The sequence below is a fragment of the Athene noctua genome, chromosome 3 (genome assembly GCF_965140245.1).
Source record: "Athene noctua chromosome 3, bAthNoc1.hap1.1, whole genome shotgun sequence".
Lineage (NCBI taxonomy): Eukaryota > Metazoa > Chordata > Aves > Strigiformes > Strigidae > Athene > Athene noctua.
The window spans coordinates 40730142-40746456 of NC_134039.1; the positions used below are offsets into that span (position 1 = coordinate 40730142).

Consider the following 16315-nt stretch of genomic DNA (forward strand, 5'->3'; position numbering starts at 1 on the left):
ACAGATAGGATAAAGAGCATATATAAAGAAAATATGAGCATCTCAGCATTTACATACACACACACAGACACAGATACACATGGCTTCCTCAGGTTCCCAAAACTTAAATAGATACAAGTTGCATTACAACTAAAAAGAACAGACTAACATTGCTCAGTCTAGCCACCTAAGGGCAGACTTGTTTTATGTATAGGTTGGGAAAGAACATGAAATAGTTTCATGTTTGAAAAACTAAGCTGGTTCTTTCTTAAAACAAACAAACAAAAATGCTAAAACCAAACCTCAACTCTACAAAAATGGAGAAACTACAGGGATGATATCCTACCCACATGCACACAAAGAGATGAGTTCATGATGTACTCCTACACTCCTAAACTACTCCTCTCTGCAATCAGTACTCTTCAAGATCCATTCTGGCTTTTAGAAGTTCAAAAAGGACATAAAAAGCTCACAGCACTATGTTGGACTTTCACATTATTCTTTTGTGTAGTCTTCTATGAAGAGGGTGCACTGTAGTCCACATACTACTTGCTTCAGCCACTCAGCACAGGCAAATTTCAACAGTGTTGCTAAGAAGTAAATCTGAAGTATAGCCAAGAGTTACCAGAGATCTTTGGATAGTCAAGGCCCTTGAAGAACCAAAGAAATCAAGGAGGAATAAAAAAAATATTTTGAAATGGTATGTTCAATGTTTCCATCCTTAGTTATCCATTAGTAAATATAAGGAATAAGCCTATTTTGAGCCTATTTTGTTTATCCTTACCGTTCATACTCTCACATAATGTATCTTTCCCTAAATCTGCGTAGTACAGACTCTACCTCTATTTTTTTCTCATAATCTTTGGGAATTAATAAACCCCCTAATAATGGATGTTCCCTACTGAAAAGAGGAATGGATTTTATATTGCTCAGGAGAAAATTAAGAGATGCATAACATCAAAAAATTTTACAGAATCTTCTGATAGATTTTATTTCTATACATCCCCACTTCTTAAGATTAACTGACAGAAACAACCAAGAACTTGAACAGAAGTGTTTAGTTGCTCAGTAATGAAACAGTATTCCCAAGCAAGAAAAGATTACCACTTTGTATAGAGTCCAAGTCAGAGGAATACCTTTCTTTAAATTCAATAAACCAAGTAAAATTATTTAAGACATCAGATCTTCCAAAGGAATTCTCAAGAAAACAAATACAAAGGAATATTTTGTAAGAGCACAGGAGGTCTAACTACTATGTTGTCCCCTATCAAGAGAGCAAAAAATACAAAACACAGTAAATTTTATTGAGTGTGACAACCATTAAAATATATTTTTTTTTGTACTGAAGGACTTAAAAGTAGAAGGGACAAAAAAATCCAAACCCAACAGAAGATTTGTTCAAAATAAAAATTTGAGGCTTCTATGTGACAAGAAAATACATAATGCCAAGTATTTAAAAAAAAAGGCATTACTCACTAGCAGCATGAAGTTAGTCAGTAAAGCTGACTTACACCACATTAATAAAATGTCATAATTTTTATGAACAAGTAATTAAAATATGAAATTTTGTATCAGAGCTTGGGAATGTACATTTTAAAAAGACTTTATTATGTTTATTCTTGAGAATAAACCTTTCTAGATAGTTATCTGAATAATAGATTAACTTTTTAAGAACACATTCATCAACACATGTGATGTACATGAGTAACATATGTTATTGGTACTTACCAATGAAGAGTAACACTGAAAGTGAAATAATTAAATTGTTGTATTAATGTCAATATATAGTTTAGTTATGAATACCTATGAATTGGCTATCTATTCTACCAATTACGTACACATATATTTTTCAAAGTGTTTTGTTTTGTGTGGGTGAAACTATTTCTGGCTTACTTTCTGATGTTGACTTGAAATACCTGTTGGTATTTGACAAAGGTACTGTGACAAGAATTCACAGCTTTGTCAGTGCAGTAATGCATAACAGCAGAACTACTCTACATTGTCAAATATACACATAAAGTCTACACAGATTAAGTGCAAGGCTGCTGTTTAATTTACTTTATAGTAAAACCCAGAGATTGCACTGAAGATCAGGCCTGTCATTATGCCAAACATTGTATAAACAAGGCTTGATTTAATGCTCATTGAATTAAATGGAAAAAATCTCAGATAGACATGGTTCTTTTTCTTAAGTCTCTACATCTAAAGTGAGTTAATCCCCAAGCGTGTACAATTCTTATATATTTATATCCAGCTTAAAAATAACCACAAATACCAAATTTATGACTATAAGTACATATAGACATAAAAGTACTAATTCTTCTCATTAAGTTATACTTAACTGGTTGATACATCATGCAGGAAAATAAACAATATGAAATTCCAGTCTCTTATGGATGCATTAAAAAAAAAAAAAAAAGGGGGGGGGGGAATTCCATTTGTGAAGAAGGACAGGTGAAAAAGCAAAACAAAACCACAATTTGCCTACAAGTTCCCCTGGGTTAATTTTGAGTTCATATGGCTCAAAGAGATTAGTATTTTTCTAGATTTCTTGATTAACTGGACTGAAATTTTCAGCTTGTAAACACATGAAAAATGCAATAACTGAAACACAGTATATAATTTTAGAGAAACCAACACATATTCAAGAGTATTCAGCCCCAGGGGAATTGAACTGACTTAACTATATTGAATTTGGATGTTATAGTTATAATGGAACAATTTTTTTCTATCCATGCAGAGAAGTTCTGAATGATTTACTTCACTGAAAGTAGAAATCAGAGTTGAAAAAGGAATAAATTAGCCCTGACTACTATTTTATAGAATTTTGTTTAGACCTTTATTTATTTTTTGAATGAGAAAATGAACAAAACAAAGAACCCAGTTCTATTACTGAACAGAATCTTCTTTAAGCTTGATTATAAATATTTTCTTATAGTAGGTATGTTTACATCAGTTTATTTTTTACTAAAATTTTAAGCTAGACTTGCTACAAAACTCTCCATATATATGTACATATATATATACATGTCCATACATATATATATATGTACATATATATAAAATTCGTTCGAAAAGGAGGGAATAAGGTAGCTACCATGATGATTCTGAATAGATGAATTTGTTTTGTGGATTCTGTTTATATTTGCAATAGCTTTCAAGACAGCCATAACTAATTAACTTAAATATATGCTTTGTTTTACCTGTTGCCTAACAACAGGTAAAACAGTTGTCCATTCCTAACTTTGCTTGTTTGCAGCCAATTATCTAAGCTCCTGAAAATAGCACAGGAATTTATAGAGCATTAAAGTCTGATACAAAAAGGAGTGAAACCCCATAGATTCCAATTAGGTAAGCAAACTCCCACTTGAGATTAAGGAACTTCAGTAGCTAATGTTATACTGTTTATTCCAGAAGAAGGGAACAGACGATTATATTATTATATTATATAACCTTATAGACTAAATCAGGGTACTAAAATTATATTAACTTACACCAGAATTTGTATATGTATTAAATATGTACATGATTAACTATGATTTTTTTTTAATATGAGTTAACTGGCCAAACCACTGTAACAGTCACTGTCATGAAGAAGAATGAACAACATTTCATTGTCATGTTTGAATGTAACAATACTCACTCTTTGCCTTATATCGGAGAACTTGTTTTATAAGAAAGATTCTAATATAATTTCCTTTTCATACAAGAGTGATTCTTTAAAACAGTTGAAATAGAGAAATATTAAATGGTAACTTTTACAGAAATCTTTTAAATTTAACTACAAAACTGAGCACAAAGCATTATTGTGTTCATCAAGATTTTTCTGTTTTTCTGAAATGTTAAACATGTTGATTAGAAGCAGTATGTTAGAGGTACTGATTCAGAGGCTATAAAAAAGGTATATGTATCTGCAATGAGAATACAAAAGTATGTATGTAAGTAAATACAGAAACTTGTCTGTAATTTGTACCACGGTGCTTGAAACTCTCAAATCTTTGAACTTCTCCATATTCTGGTTCAGTGAATGCATCAGGGGATACTAAAACTGGAGAAATGTCTGAATAGCTGCATCATCCTCAAGGCAGACAGGTCTCTGAACAGACTCTCCTTCAGAATTCTGCCTAGAAGAGGAGGAAAACAGGAGAAAAAAAATACAATGATGTAGCAAAATAGTCACTAAACCCAAGATACCTAATTTTTGATGATATTTTAAAAGTCTTAATTCTACTCACCTTCTCCTGGATTCCAAATAGATTCTTCAGGTTTCACCTGACTAGTTGTGAATAACTACATCTCACAGCGCTCTGGGTGCTCATCAGTACTGTCTTCTTGTGCAACTGTATTAATTATGCAATGAAAAAAAGGGATTTGCCCCTAGTATTTCCACAATAAACAAACATATTGTTGATGGGAAGTCATAGAAATATATAACACTCTCATAGGGGAAATAAATTTCAAAGTAAGGAATTAGTATGATGCATGGATAACCCACATGCTTAGTAACATAGTGAAATAGTAATAACTCTTTGTACAGAGGTATAAAAATCAAAAATCCTGGGCAGCCATAACTGTGGAAGAAGCAACTTTTAAAACTTATTCCAAGTAAGATTTTATAAATATTTCCATTTGCAATAAATGAGAGATGTGTGAAAGAGAATTTTGAATACAATGGCACACAACTCACATGGTACGATGACAGCCTATGCAGTGTTTTAGCATATGTGGACCAGACTACAAGTAAAGTCTGACAAAACCTAAGAAGGCAGACCTGGCTACGAGTCAGGAGTCACGCTTATTAAATTGAACTCTCAGGGGTATCATGCAATCAGAGGTCACAATCGAGGCAACAGAAGCAATGTCACGATATCAGAGAAAGGGCCAATTCAGACCTGCTCCCTGACAGGCAGTGAGGTCACGGCTTGCGGCAAATAACTGTATTAAAAGGGAATATTCTCTGCACACTTTTAGAACTGTCATCTGAACAAACAAAGTCAGGTCATTGGTAGGTTAAATCAGAACTTTCTGCCTCAGTAGTGTATGTAAAAAGAAAGGAAACTATGTGCTACTAATTTCTCAGTTACAAAACACACACCAGCTACTAAAGCAAATTCCCAGTAAATTTAACTTTGAAATACACAGTAGTGTTTAAATCCCTTCTTTTTAAAAGTTAAATTCTATCTTTGACAAAAGATATCACTGGTCTCTCACAAACTGAGAATTACTAAGCTTGCTTAGAAAACAATAAGCATGCAAGAGCTTTAGGGAAATTACTTTCCACAGTCAATTCCAAGTAATCCTGATGCTCAATCTGCCTTTATAAACCATTAAAAAAATAAAGTTATTAATAATCTGCTTATTTAACGATGATTATGAAAGTGATATAAAGTTGTTCTTTGGTCTGGCTACTTGTATTTCTTTATCTTGTTACCTGGACTGGGTTATCACAAGATTCTACAAATGTAGCAATTTATGAAATAATAACCACGTTGGATTAGTTATCCTGACAATAAACCTGCATAGGAAGAACTATTTTATACTGTCATGTAAATAAAATTCTATTCAAAATATTATCTCTGTATGCAGCTTTTCTTAAGAATATGTAAAAAACCAGATACATAGAAATAACTGGAAACTTCAGTATTCTTACTTTTTTATACACATAAGACAGATAAAATATCTGCAGTGCATACATCAAAACAGCACAAACATGATCTTCAAACTGCTAAAATACTTCTGTATTGGACATGGTAAGAATTGAACTGTAAAGTTATCAAGTTGGAGGATGTACATTACAGGAATAACACAGCACAGAAGTTACACAGATATCACTAAATGATTGTATATTCTTATTAAAATATTTGAGTTACTTGAAATGCCTTTTAAAATTGTGTAAGTCTACCGTACATACTATTTGATAGATCACATGAAATTTGTAAAGGCATAGATAGGACTTCGTTATAAGTGTTAATATTGAATAGCAGAAAATTTTTAATAACTAGATTTTAATTTTAGAGTCTTGTGTTAATGTTTTTCTTTAAAAGTATTGCACATTACCAAAATATATTATGCATCGGAACCACAGCTTTATTACTTATAAAAAAGACAGACACTTAAATATGCGTCCAATACTAAACACAAGAAAATGGCCTTTTTGGAAAGCTGTGGATCTCTGACGTCATTAATAGTATTAATTCTCCACAACACCATAGCTCCCATTACTGAATAGGAAAAAAGGAATTCTTTTACAAGAAACGCAATTACATTTTCAAATCAATGAATAGCTTTGGGGTGAAGGCCATCCTTTAATTCACCTCTAAAGGTACTTAAAATATGCAGAGGCATTGCTATTAAAATATACAGCTACAGGAAATGTTAGTTGTGATTTAAAATGTATCATGTTACCCAACTGAAACAAATTTCCACCTATAAAATATTTCTAACAATACATTATATTCCTTGTTCATAGCTCCATAAAAAATGGAAATTCTTTTGCAAGATGAATATTTGTGCAATGCAACATTCATGATACTTTTATGGACATAGAACATACATTTTCTGTGGCCTATTAAAATACCATTTGCATACCAAGATGATTTTAATTCTTGAAACAGTCACTTCGGAAAATGCTTGGAATATATCTGAAAATACTTTTTTAATGACCTCTTCAACTGTTTTTTTGAAATTTAAAATAGTATTGGGTATTGTTCAATCAAAGCAAACCAAATAAACAAATCATCCCAATACTGACTACATTCTCCAGGCAACAAATTCAACAGTTACTTTTAAGTAGATGTACTAAATCCAAGTGCTGTAACATTTTATTTTAGAGGAATTTAGCCCAACCTATTCTCCCTCACCCCCTCCAACCAAATCCATTTGGATTTAACTTGTTGCTAAAATTATCTGTCTTTTGCACTCTAAGACCTGGGTCACAACCTTACTTAGGGACAGGAAATAGTTATCAGGTCATTGAATGGTCAAATGAAAAAGGATTTGAAATGCTTTGGTACTCAGGGGTCTATTCATCTAAAATGATTGCCTTATGTAGTATTAAAAGCTGTGAACGTGAAGTCAGCTTGTTTATGTATACATTGGCTGAGATGCAGATGCTACACTACCTAGCTTTTGGACGTAAAATTTCACAAAATGAGAAAAAAGAGAGGTAGAACCTCAGAAGATGCAAGTAAAACTTAACTTTTGTGCTACCTTATTCAACAATGAGAAAAAAATATTTTCTCTGATGATATTTTGGGTGAAGTCTCCTTCCCATTGAAGTCATCATTGGGTAGTTATTAGCAAAAAGCTGTAAGACTTTTTTTTTTTTTCCTTCTGTGCATTTCCTTTTAGGCTAAACAGTGGTAAACCAATATGTTATGAAAGCACAGGTGTTAGCCTACACACTGAATAAAACCCAAGTTTTGGAAATTTATTGGAACAAACACACATCAGAGACCATAGTTAAATCTAGTGCACTAATAAAGTCCTTATACTACCACAGGTCTATAAAAAACAGTCTGCAAAACAGCGGAGACATGAACAAAGAGATAATACACAGGCAGGTGAAATACAAAGTCAGAAACCTTTAACATGTGAATACAGGAACCCTAAATACTGGAACCACAATGAGAATTCATAGTATTAAGTTGGTATGTACCTATGTCAAATACCTCATGTTTGGAAACTTCAGGCAAATAGAAAATCCTTTTTTTTTTTTTTAAAAAAAAAAAAAAAAAAGGTGAAAAGTAAGATTATTACTAAAATGTCATATGTCTAGATGTTTTATAAATATTCAGACACTGAACTGGACTGCATAAATGCACATAAATTATGTTTTACATACTTAAAATATATACTATAATAGTATTGCTTCATCCCACGAATACTGAAAAAATCCTACAGTATCATTGATGGACAGGAGGCTAGAAAATTAGGCACAGATTTTATTTTTTAGTTTTACTTTATAATAAGAAACTGGGCCACTAGAACTATGTAACTGAAGCTTGAGTGCGTGCACTGTAAGGCCCCTGCAGTCTTTTACAACTTTTCAGCGTACCGCTGTTGTGAACTGGGTTTGCACTCTGCCAGCAGAGCAGCTCTGACCCATGGAGAGCACTCCTTCAGATCAACACTGCCTCAGGCTTTACTGCTTTCTCCAAGAAGTCTTACATTTCAGGCATCAAGTTGAATTTCTTCTGGAGATGATTAACCCAAACCCATGACAGATTTTTTCCAAGATATCCAACTCCTTATGTTTATTTTATCCTGGCTCTTTTTGGATGTACTGGACACAAGTAACCTACTCATTTTACATGTTAAAGGACTGGTGGAGAGCCATTAATTCCTTAAAATGAGAAAATATTTCAATGCAAGAGTTCTGTTGTGTGAGCTCAAGCTAAATAATAAGAAACAAAGCCATAGAGTTCTGATTTTCAGGATGTCCTTCCACATTACAGGTTTCTGTAAGCATTTTCATCACATCTTGGGACAGATCTTACATTCTCTGGAAATGCATTATCCTGTCATTTTTGTCAGTGCTATATGGTTTAGAAACTGCATCCCTAATGTGGCATGTAAATTTAAAGCCTGGGAGATATGTAATAATTGCATTTTACTGTAAACACGGCAATTCGGCTAGTTGAATTGCAGCAAGGCCAGACTTAGAATGTGGTTATTAATCTTTTTCAGACCACAACTCAATAAAAGATGACTTAATTCAGAAATGGATGTTTACAAACAATGTGCTTCCTGGAAGTTGATGTCTATTATATTTTTCCACTGAAAATAGCTGATTTCTAAAAGACAAAAGCAGCTAACACAGATCATTAACTATAGTTCAATGCCTTTTAAAATGCCTTTAAATAGCAAACAACAAAATATTTAAAGTACAGAAAAAGATTAATATTAGCATTCCACTCTCAGTACCTCATCTTCACTCTCATGCAGATATTTAAAAGCATCAGTGATTTGAATCAATATAAATTCTATTTAGTTACCCCATACACTTTTTCTTCAATGTATTCATATTTTGTAATACAGAAAATCTAAGAAACTACGTTGTTCATTATGTAACAATATTTTAATGAGCCTACATAATTAACTCAAAGGTAACCTTAAATTACCACTTTCCAAAATCTCAAGTTCACATTTTTAATTAGCACTAGTAATAATAATCTATAAGAATGTGTTGCAACATTTTTCACTTGAGACTACAAGGAGTTTCATAATTGTGAACTATCAGAAAGCTGGAAAACGACGACTTTAAACAGATCCTTGATATTTATCTTCCAATCATATGACATAATCACAAGATCATTTTACCTCATTCTTTTTCCCATATGAAAAATAAATGTTATTTCTACTGACAATTTAAAGAAAAATGAATAAATATTTCCGTAATTAAAAGCCACCTGAGAAAGCATAATCTATTCATTATCAAATTTGTATTGTTGAAATCTGTCTTAACATTATACCTATTATGTTTTCTTTAGTCACCAATAAGCATAAAATGACAGGGAATACAGTACTGCCAATTAGGACTACAGGTTCTCAAACCACACTAAACATATCTTGACAACATAGTCCAACTCATTTTTAATATAGTTAAACTTCCTGGCATCGGTCATCATGTATATTCCTGACTGAAGTCAAGTTGTATTGTTTTCACTTCTTTGAAGTGTATGGTATAGATGTGCCACTGATGGATATGGATATGACTAAAAATAAATGTACTATATGTGCCAATAAATCACCTAAGCTATATAATTAATTAGAGCATAGTCTATGAAATTCTGAGAAACTAAGTGAATCACACCCAAATAATACTTGGATAGTTTGATTGGCCTCTCATCTGATCTACTGCATTCTTCCGACTTGCTCTACAGACTAGAATCCAGATTGCTATTTCACTGAACAGAAATTATTTGGAGAACACACTAAAACTGTTGAGGTAGATAGATTAAAGAGAATCCCAAAAGATATATATTGTTCCTAAAGCTTGTAGCAAAACAATGTGTTAGGGCTCAGGGCTCCCTTAGTTTTAAGCTACTGCACCAGGACAAAGCATTCACACTGTTAGTTGGAGAAGTAGGTATCCTTCCTCTTTGTAAATGAAATTACAAACCCTGTAATTACAGATCCACAGCAGAAAGAGATGCTCTGTTACACATTCAGCCAGGACTAATTGGAACTTTCCAAGAAAAAAGGAGGAGTCAAGGATAGATTCTTCCTTCAATTTCTGATCTATTTTATCTAAAATAATCAATAATATTTTATGTTAAATCAATAACTGAAATAGTCTCCAGACAACAAGGGGAGAAGCAGTCATAAAGCTTTCTAAAAATATGCTTTGCTGCAAAATATGAAATGATGAAAATTATTGGCGTTCCTTATTTTTCCAAAATTTTGAGATCTTTGAAATGTCACCGTTTACAAAACATACAAAAATCTCCAAGAATGTTAATTAAAACAGTAAGCATGCATATTTTATTTGTCAACTAACTAGCACTAACTGAAACTAAACAACTGTGCTGGAAGTGTAACTCTATCACACCAGAAAAAGCAGTGTAATATACATAAACCCAGGAAACATCCAGGATATCATCAGAAGTGAAGCTACGTCAAGTCAGGCTTTCACCTCCCTTTAAGTTTTTTATGAGGCTATAAGAGCAGTAAAAGCATATTTACACTTGCATATTCTGTGGCTTACTTTACAACCTACTAATGTTAATGTCACAATACATAATTAAGATTCAAAAATATGTATTTAAAAAATAGTTTTAATGAATCTGTATTACACAATGACTGCATGTATCTAATTTTAAAGAAACTGAAACAGCATCTAGACAAAAAGCGTTAGGATTAAAAAATGTACGTTGATTCTACAAATTATACCACAGAGTAACTGTCCATTATTTACTTTCCTTTCAAAATATATAAATAAAAAAGCATAAATGCTATGCTTATTGCATTCACATACCAACTTACACTCACGGTACATGTATATATATTTGTGTGAACATACATGCATCGTATCTATATGTATTGACACATACACACATATACACTAACACACATTTAATTACATTCCCATGGTTCATGTCTTCACATGTTGCTTCTGTTTTTAAATGGTAAGTTCTCGTCTGTCAGAATAATGTCTCCTCATGCTGTTGATGAGGCATGTAATACAAAGAGGTTTGTCTCTGACTAATTTCCATGCGCTGTTGTGATGCAAATGTGAAATAATGGTTCCCTGTGGGGATTTTTATAGCATCAGTGAGTAAAGCATGATGACTGTTCTTAAATTTAATAAAAACTTATGATGTCACACAAATTTTGAAAATGTATTTTCCTACAATGTGTATGTGAATTTAGAGATATCTGAATTGTCCCATGGGATTAAAGTTATGCACAAGTCTTCAAATTTGATATCAACATTTTGCATATCAGCTCATCACAATTTTTGCAATGGGAAAATAGTTGAATATTGCATCAACACTATGTTGTCACTTATGTCTAGATATTCCTTTACAGATGCTGCATGATAGAACAGTGTCGGTATGATGCAGTAGCTTAGATGAGAAGGCAAATGATGACAGAATATAACCTTTTTCTCAGAAACACACAAGCATCAGATGTTGAGCTCATTCCATTTAACTATTTTTATTCCTTTTTGACTTACTTGTATTTTAAACACAAACTAAAAGACACAATAAAGACAAAAGACATTAATTGTACATTTTAACTAGATTATTTATTAAATATTCACTACCATGATGTGTTTCAGTTTGAAAATCGAAAACTGCTCTAATTGTTTCACTTCCGAGGGCATCCCCTTTCCAAAGTAGTGATTCTGTTATTTAACAGATAACACATGTGTACTTGCTGTTGATGCTATGGTTTTTTCCACCCATTTCCCAGTTTAAAGAAATAAAGTAGGAATATTTACAATGTGCTCTTTTTTTTTTTTTTTTTTTTTTTTTTTGTTCCCCCAGATTCAGTGGTTTATGAAGGAGATGGATTAGAGTTCAAATTTTCTACCAGACCACTGACTACCAGTCTGTAAAAGGGTTTGAATAGAGGAAGTTTTTTTCTACCATGCAATGGACTGGTCTGTGTTCTCTCTTGACTTAAAATATGTGTCCACAAGATTTATGGATACAGAGTGAAAACATTCCACCTTCTTGTTACAGAAAGAACTCCCACCGCAGAGCAGACCCAAAGAAATCTATTCCAGGCAAAAGAGGGAGAAATGGTCAAAAGGTGAGAGAAGGGAAATGGGAAACACGCTTTTCTGTGAGTGAAGAAGAAATGTCCGATAACAACTCTGTGAAATTATCATGCAGGTACTTTGCTTGTAGTAGATAACATGCAAAGTGTTACCAAATTATAAATTTAGAAACTCTTAGTTCTGTCTAATGGTATCTCATTTATACATAAATAAATGCTCTGTGCTGCACTCTGGGTTCTAATTCACAAACTAGTGCTTTCTGGCTGTATCATCTGAAGTACCCATGCCTCAGGTAGAAGGACAATTTTATATTCTGTTCAAGCAGAAGAGTATTGCTTGTCTTGAAGGCTCAGCAGATTGCATGTAAGCACCCAGCAAAAGATTGCTGAAAAAAAATCTCAGTTTATTAGCTAGCCAAAGGAGTACAATGGTGCTTGATATGAAAGATAAACAGGAGTGCCATTACAGTGCTTGCCTTTTGAAAACTAACCTGTTACACTGCCTTCTCTCCATGTATTCAAAAAGTCATTTCAGCAATATTTAGAATGCATAGGTTTGCTTTCCAAAATGAAGGAAATGTCACCAGTCAGGAGGAGCAGATAAACTGGTGTCAGGAAAGCTAAGCTAAACTAAACTAACTTCAGGGTACTGAGCCTGGGATCAAGATTATCTCTTTCACATGGTTTTGAACATTCACACTAGTGCATGTAGGCTTTGGGCATCCAGTGTTTTGCAGGCAGTCTGAGTGTCCTATTTTTTCAGCATATAATGCATTCTGGCATATAAACATATGCCACGGAAACAGATACAAGACACTGCGAATACTGAGTCAGGCACAGTATACACAGAGTCTATATTCTAGGTAAATTCATGCTTGGATCCAAGGCAAATAATAGTGCAACCATTTTCCTCTTCAGAAATCACCAAGAATTGTTTCCAATTGTTTCCAATCAAATTTGAGCATGGGGTCATGAATGTGAGGTAAACCTGGACTTTCATATAGCTAGGTTAACTGAATTGTAGTTCAGGAATACTCAGATTGATTGCACACCTGTCTCAGGTTCTAATTTCTATCCTCATTTGGAGACTGTTAATGTAGTATTATTATTTTTAATTTTACTTTGTGGGATTGGGAATAAATCAGATAGCATATGGATATGTCTTTGAAAAAGATAAAAAGACAGAGGTGACAATTTCATGAATGCATTATTGAGTTGCAAAAGGAATCAAAACAGTCTGAAAACAATGCTTCTGTAAATGCTCAACCCTTTTTACAACAAGGTATTTTAAATAGACTTGGCCTTATTCTAATTGTGCTGAAACCAAGGGGAGTTTTAACATGAATTTCAACAGTAAAAGAGCTATGTCAGCATTTAAATGTTTTTGGAAAGCCAGTTTTATATTTATGTGCTCAAGATTTTCTTGTTTTCTATCAAGTGGTGGGGTTTTAGGGAATATTTATGAAAGTAGCTTCCTAAAAACATGTTAACAACTGTCAGGAATTAATGGCTAGCTTGAGACAAGGTGACAATGAAATAAAGAATTTGAAGTGACATACCATTCACAAAATTGTATTCTACTGTTTTGTATTTTATACCTCAGTGACACGTTTTAATTTTTTTTATGATGACTATTTTTATGATGGAGATTTAATAATAATAATAAATAAATAATAGGCACCAGTTCATTATGAATTAATCTCTGGGAGCACCCCCTACCCTCACCAATGAATTGAAATGGAAATGTTTCACTGCTGTAACTTGAGATACCCAGGAACAGATAAGGACCTTAAACTCCTGCTGCCTTCTATTTGTGCATATTGTTTTACATTTCAAGCAGGCTTCCTTAAAAGACATTACAAGATATATATGCTTATATGCATAGAGAGAAAGTGAAATACTTGTTCATACCTTCAAAGTAATCAGCATTTATAGGCTGTGTCTTCCTCGGTGGTTTCACATGGAGATGTTTATTTTCATGGTTTTTGAACAACGCCAGGCGCACAGCTGGGTCTAGATGACAAGAACAAGTTAAAATCAAAGGTCAGACCTGGCTCATTCATTCCTTGAAGCAGTTTTTCACCTTTTAGCCACTTAATAAATGAAAATACTTTTAAAAGTAGGTTTTATATTCACAAAGCATTACACTCTCTAACATAAAGCAACACAAATATATGTGCAATTGAGAATCAAAGTCACTATTTTGCAGGACTTTAACAATGTTGAACTTTTAGCTACCTCATCTCCAAATTAAAAATAAATTCTAAAGCATGTATTTGCAGAAAATATTAAAAAATATGGGTTTAGAGCTTGAAATTAAAATAGAAATATTAACAGAATATATGCCAAGCACTGTTTCTAAAAGTTTAGGTTCAGAATTATTCAACAGTCTAAATCAAGTCATTTACACCTAATTTTAACAGAAGGCAATTTATTACTTAAGGCTAAACATGCAGACAATAAGCTAACTTTCTTCCATGTCCCATCTTCATTGAAATAAAAAACTCCAAAGTCTATAGAGTCCTCTACATGCCACAGTGTGAAATTTTAATTAGTTCCAAAAATTATTTTGAAAACTTTGCAAGGAAGCAAAGATGAGCACAGAATTATATATAATCTAGACAACACATGTTCTAAGACTGGACAAAAATATAAAGTTTAATTAACAAAAGCTAAACTAACGCAAAACCACACAAGTCAGGAAAGGTGATTTTCATGCCTGATTTCTTATGTGAAGGAAGAACTGTTTGCTTGACATAGGAGGAAAGTAGGAGTTTAAGAGAAACTGTGAGTTAGAATTCTATGCACAATGCAGAATAAACCAGCCAGTTGTTAAAAAAAAAAAAAAAAAAAAGGGACTTAGAAGAATGTAGAAACAAAAGCAGATAATATAATGACAAGCAAAAGAATATAGTAGGTATGACATTGAGCATGATAAGTAACAGAAAGCCAAAGGAAAAATCAAAGAAATATGGTTCACATGGTTAAAAGAAGACAATAGCACAAGCAAACAAATACATGCTCAGGAATATCTGAGAAACAATGAGGCAGAAGAGATTTGTCTACAAAGGTGACTACAAACTATCAGAAAAATGTAGAAATTAGTAACAATAAAGAGGGAAAACAGCAAACGAACTTAGCAAGAAAGTAGATATGGTGAAGAAAGGATCTAAATTTTCACAATGAATGGAAGTGTGGCAAAAATGAATATGTGAGACACTGCCAGAACAGATAGAGCAGGAAAACAGATGGAAAGACTCAAAAAGCATTCAGACAGAATAAATTTACATCACTATTTACATCTGAGGCTTCATTTTGAGCTTGTTAGATGGCCTTGTTGGCACTGAGAGATTTTACAAGAGCATCTACAATACTTCAGCGAAGTAGTTTTTTTAATTTTGATTTCCTTATTTATGGAAATAAAGGATCAGAATGCCCTGTTAAGTGAGTGGGCAATTTCTTTTGAAGTTTAACAGCAATTTATAAAGTTGGTTTTGACTAGACCTCTATATTTGCAGTAGATGCTCCTGTTACAAACTAATGGAACGTAAAGGGATCCTAAGAGCTCCACTTTTTTCCAGAGAATGCTCTCTTGACACAAGCAACATGATGCAGACATACTGAATTTTTGCCTTATAAGTCCAGAGAAGATCTCTAATGAGATGTGGATACTTTAAGAGATAATGCATTGACAAAACACATCAAAATGCTATGGTATTCTTGGTCAGCCCATACTGCAGAAGCATTTGGCTGACAATGTTCTTAATGGTGCTAATCTCTTACAAAGCAGCAGACTTGGCTAATGAAGAAATTGGAAAATACAGATAGAAGTAATTTAGGCCATGTCTTCTTCCCAAGTTAGAATTAGCGATACCTTACACTTTGTTATCTCAAATTGTTGTCCCGGTTTTGACCAGGATGGAGTTAATTTTCATTGGAGTATTTCATACCATGTGATTCATGCCCAGGTGAGGTGGGGCTCGCTCTCAGGCTCACTCTCTCACCACATGCTGTCTGCTTGTTGGACATTGGACAGTATTGTTGCTGTGGGGGGCGGTCGCTGAGTTTGGCAAGCACTGCTGTCTTTTACGCATTTTCTTTTGAACTC

At 33.2% G+C, this 16315-nt stretch overlaps 1 protein-coding gene across 1 annotated transcript in view; it reads right to left on the minus strand.

The window, feature by feature from the left end:
- The window catches only part of LRRIQ1 (leucine rich repeats and IQ motif containing 1), a 117098-nt gene that overhangs the window by 29266 nt on the left and 71517 nt on the right, over positions 1-16315 (minus strand). The window contains exon 22 of the mRNA XM_074901483.1: positions 14119-14220. Coding sequence (XP_074757584.1) covers positions 14119-14220 — 102 coding nt within the window. The remainder of the gene's footprint in view (positions 1-14118; positions 14221-16315) is intronic.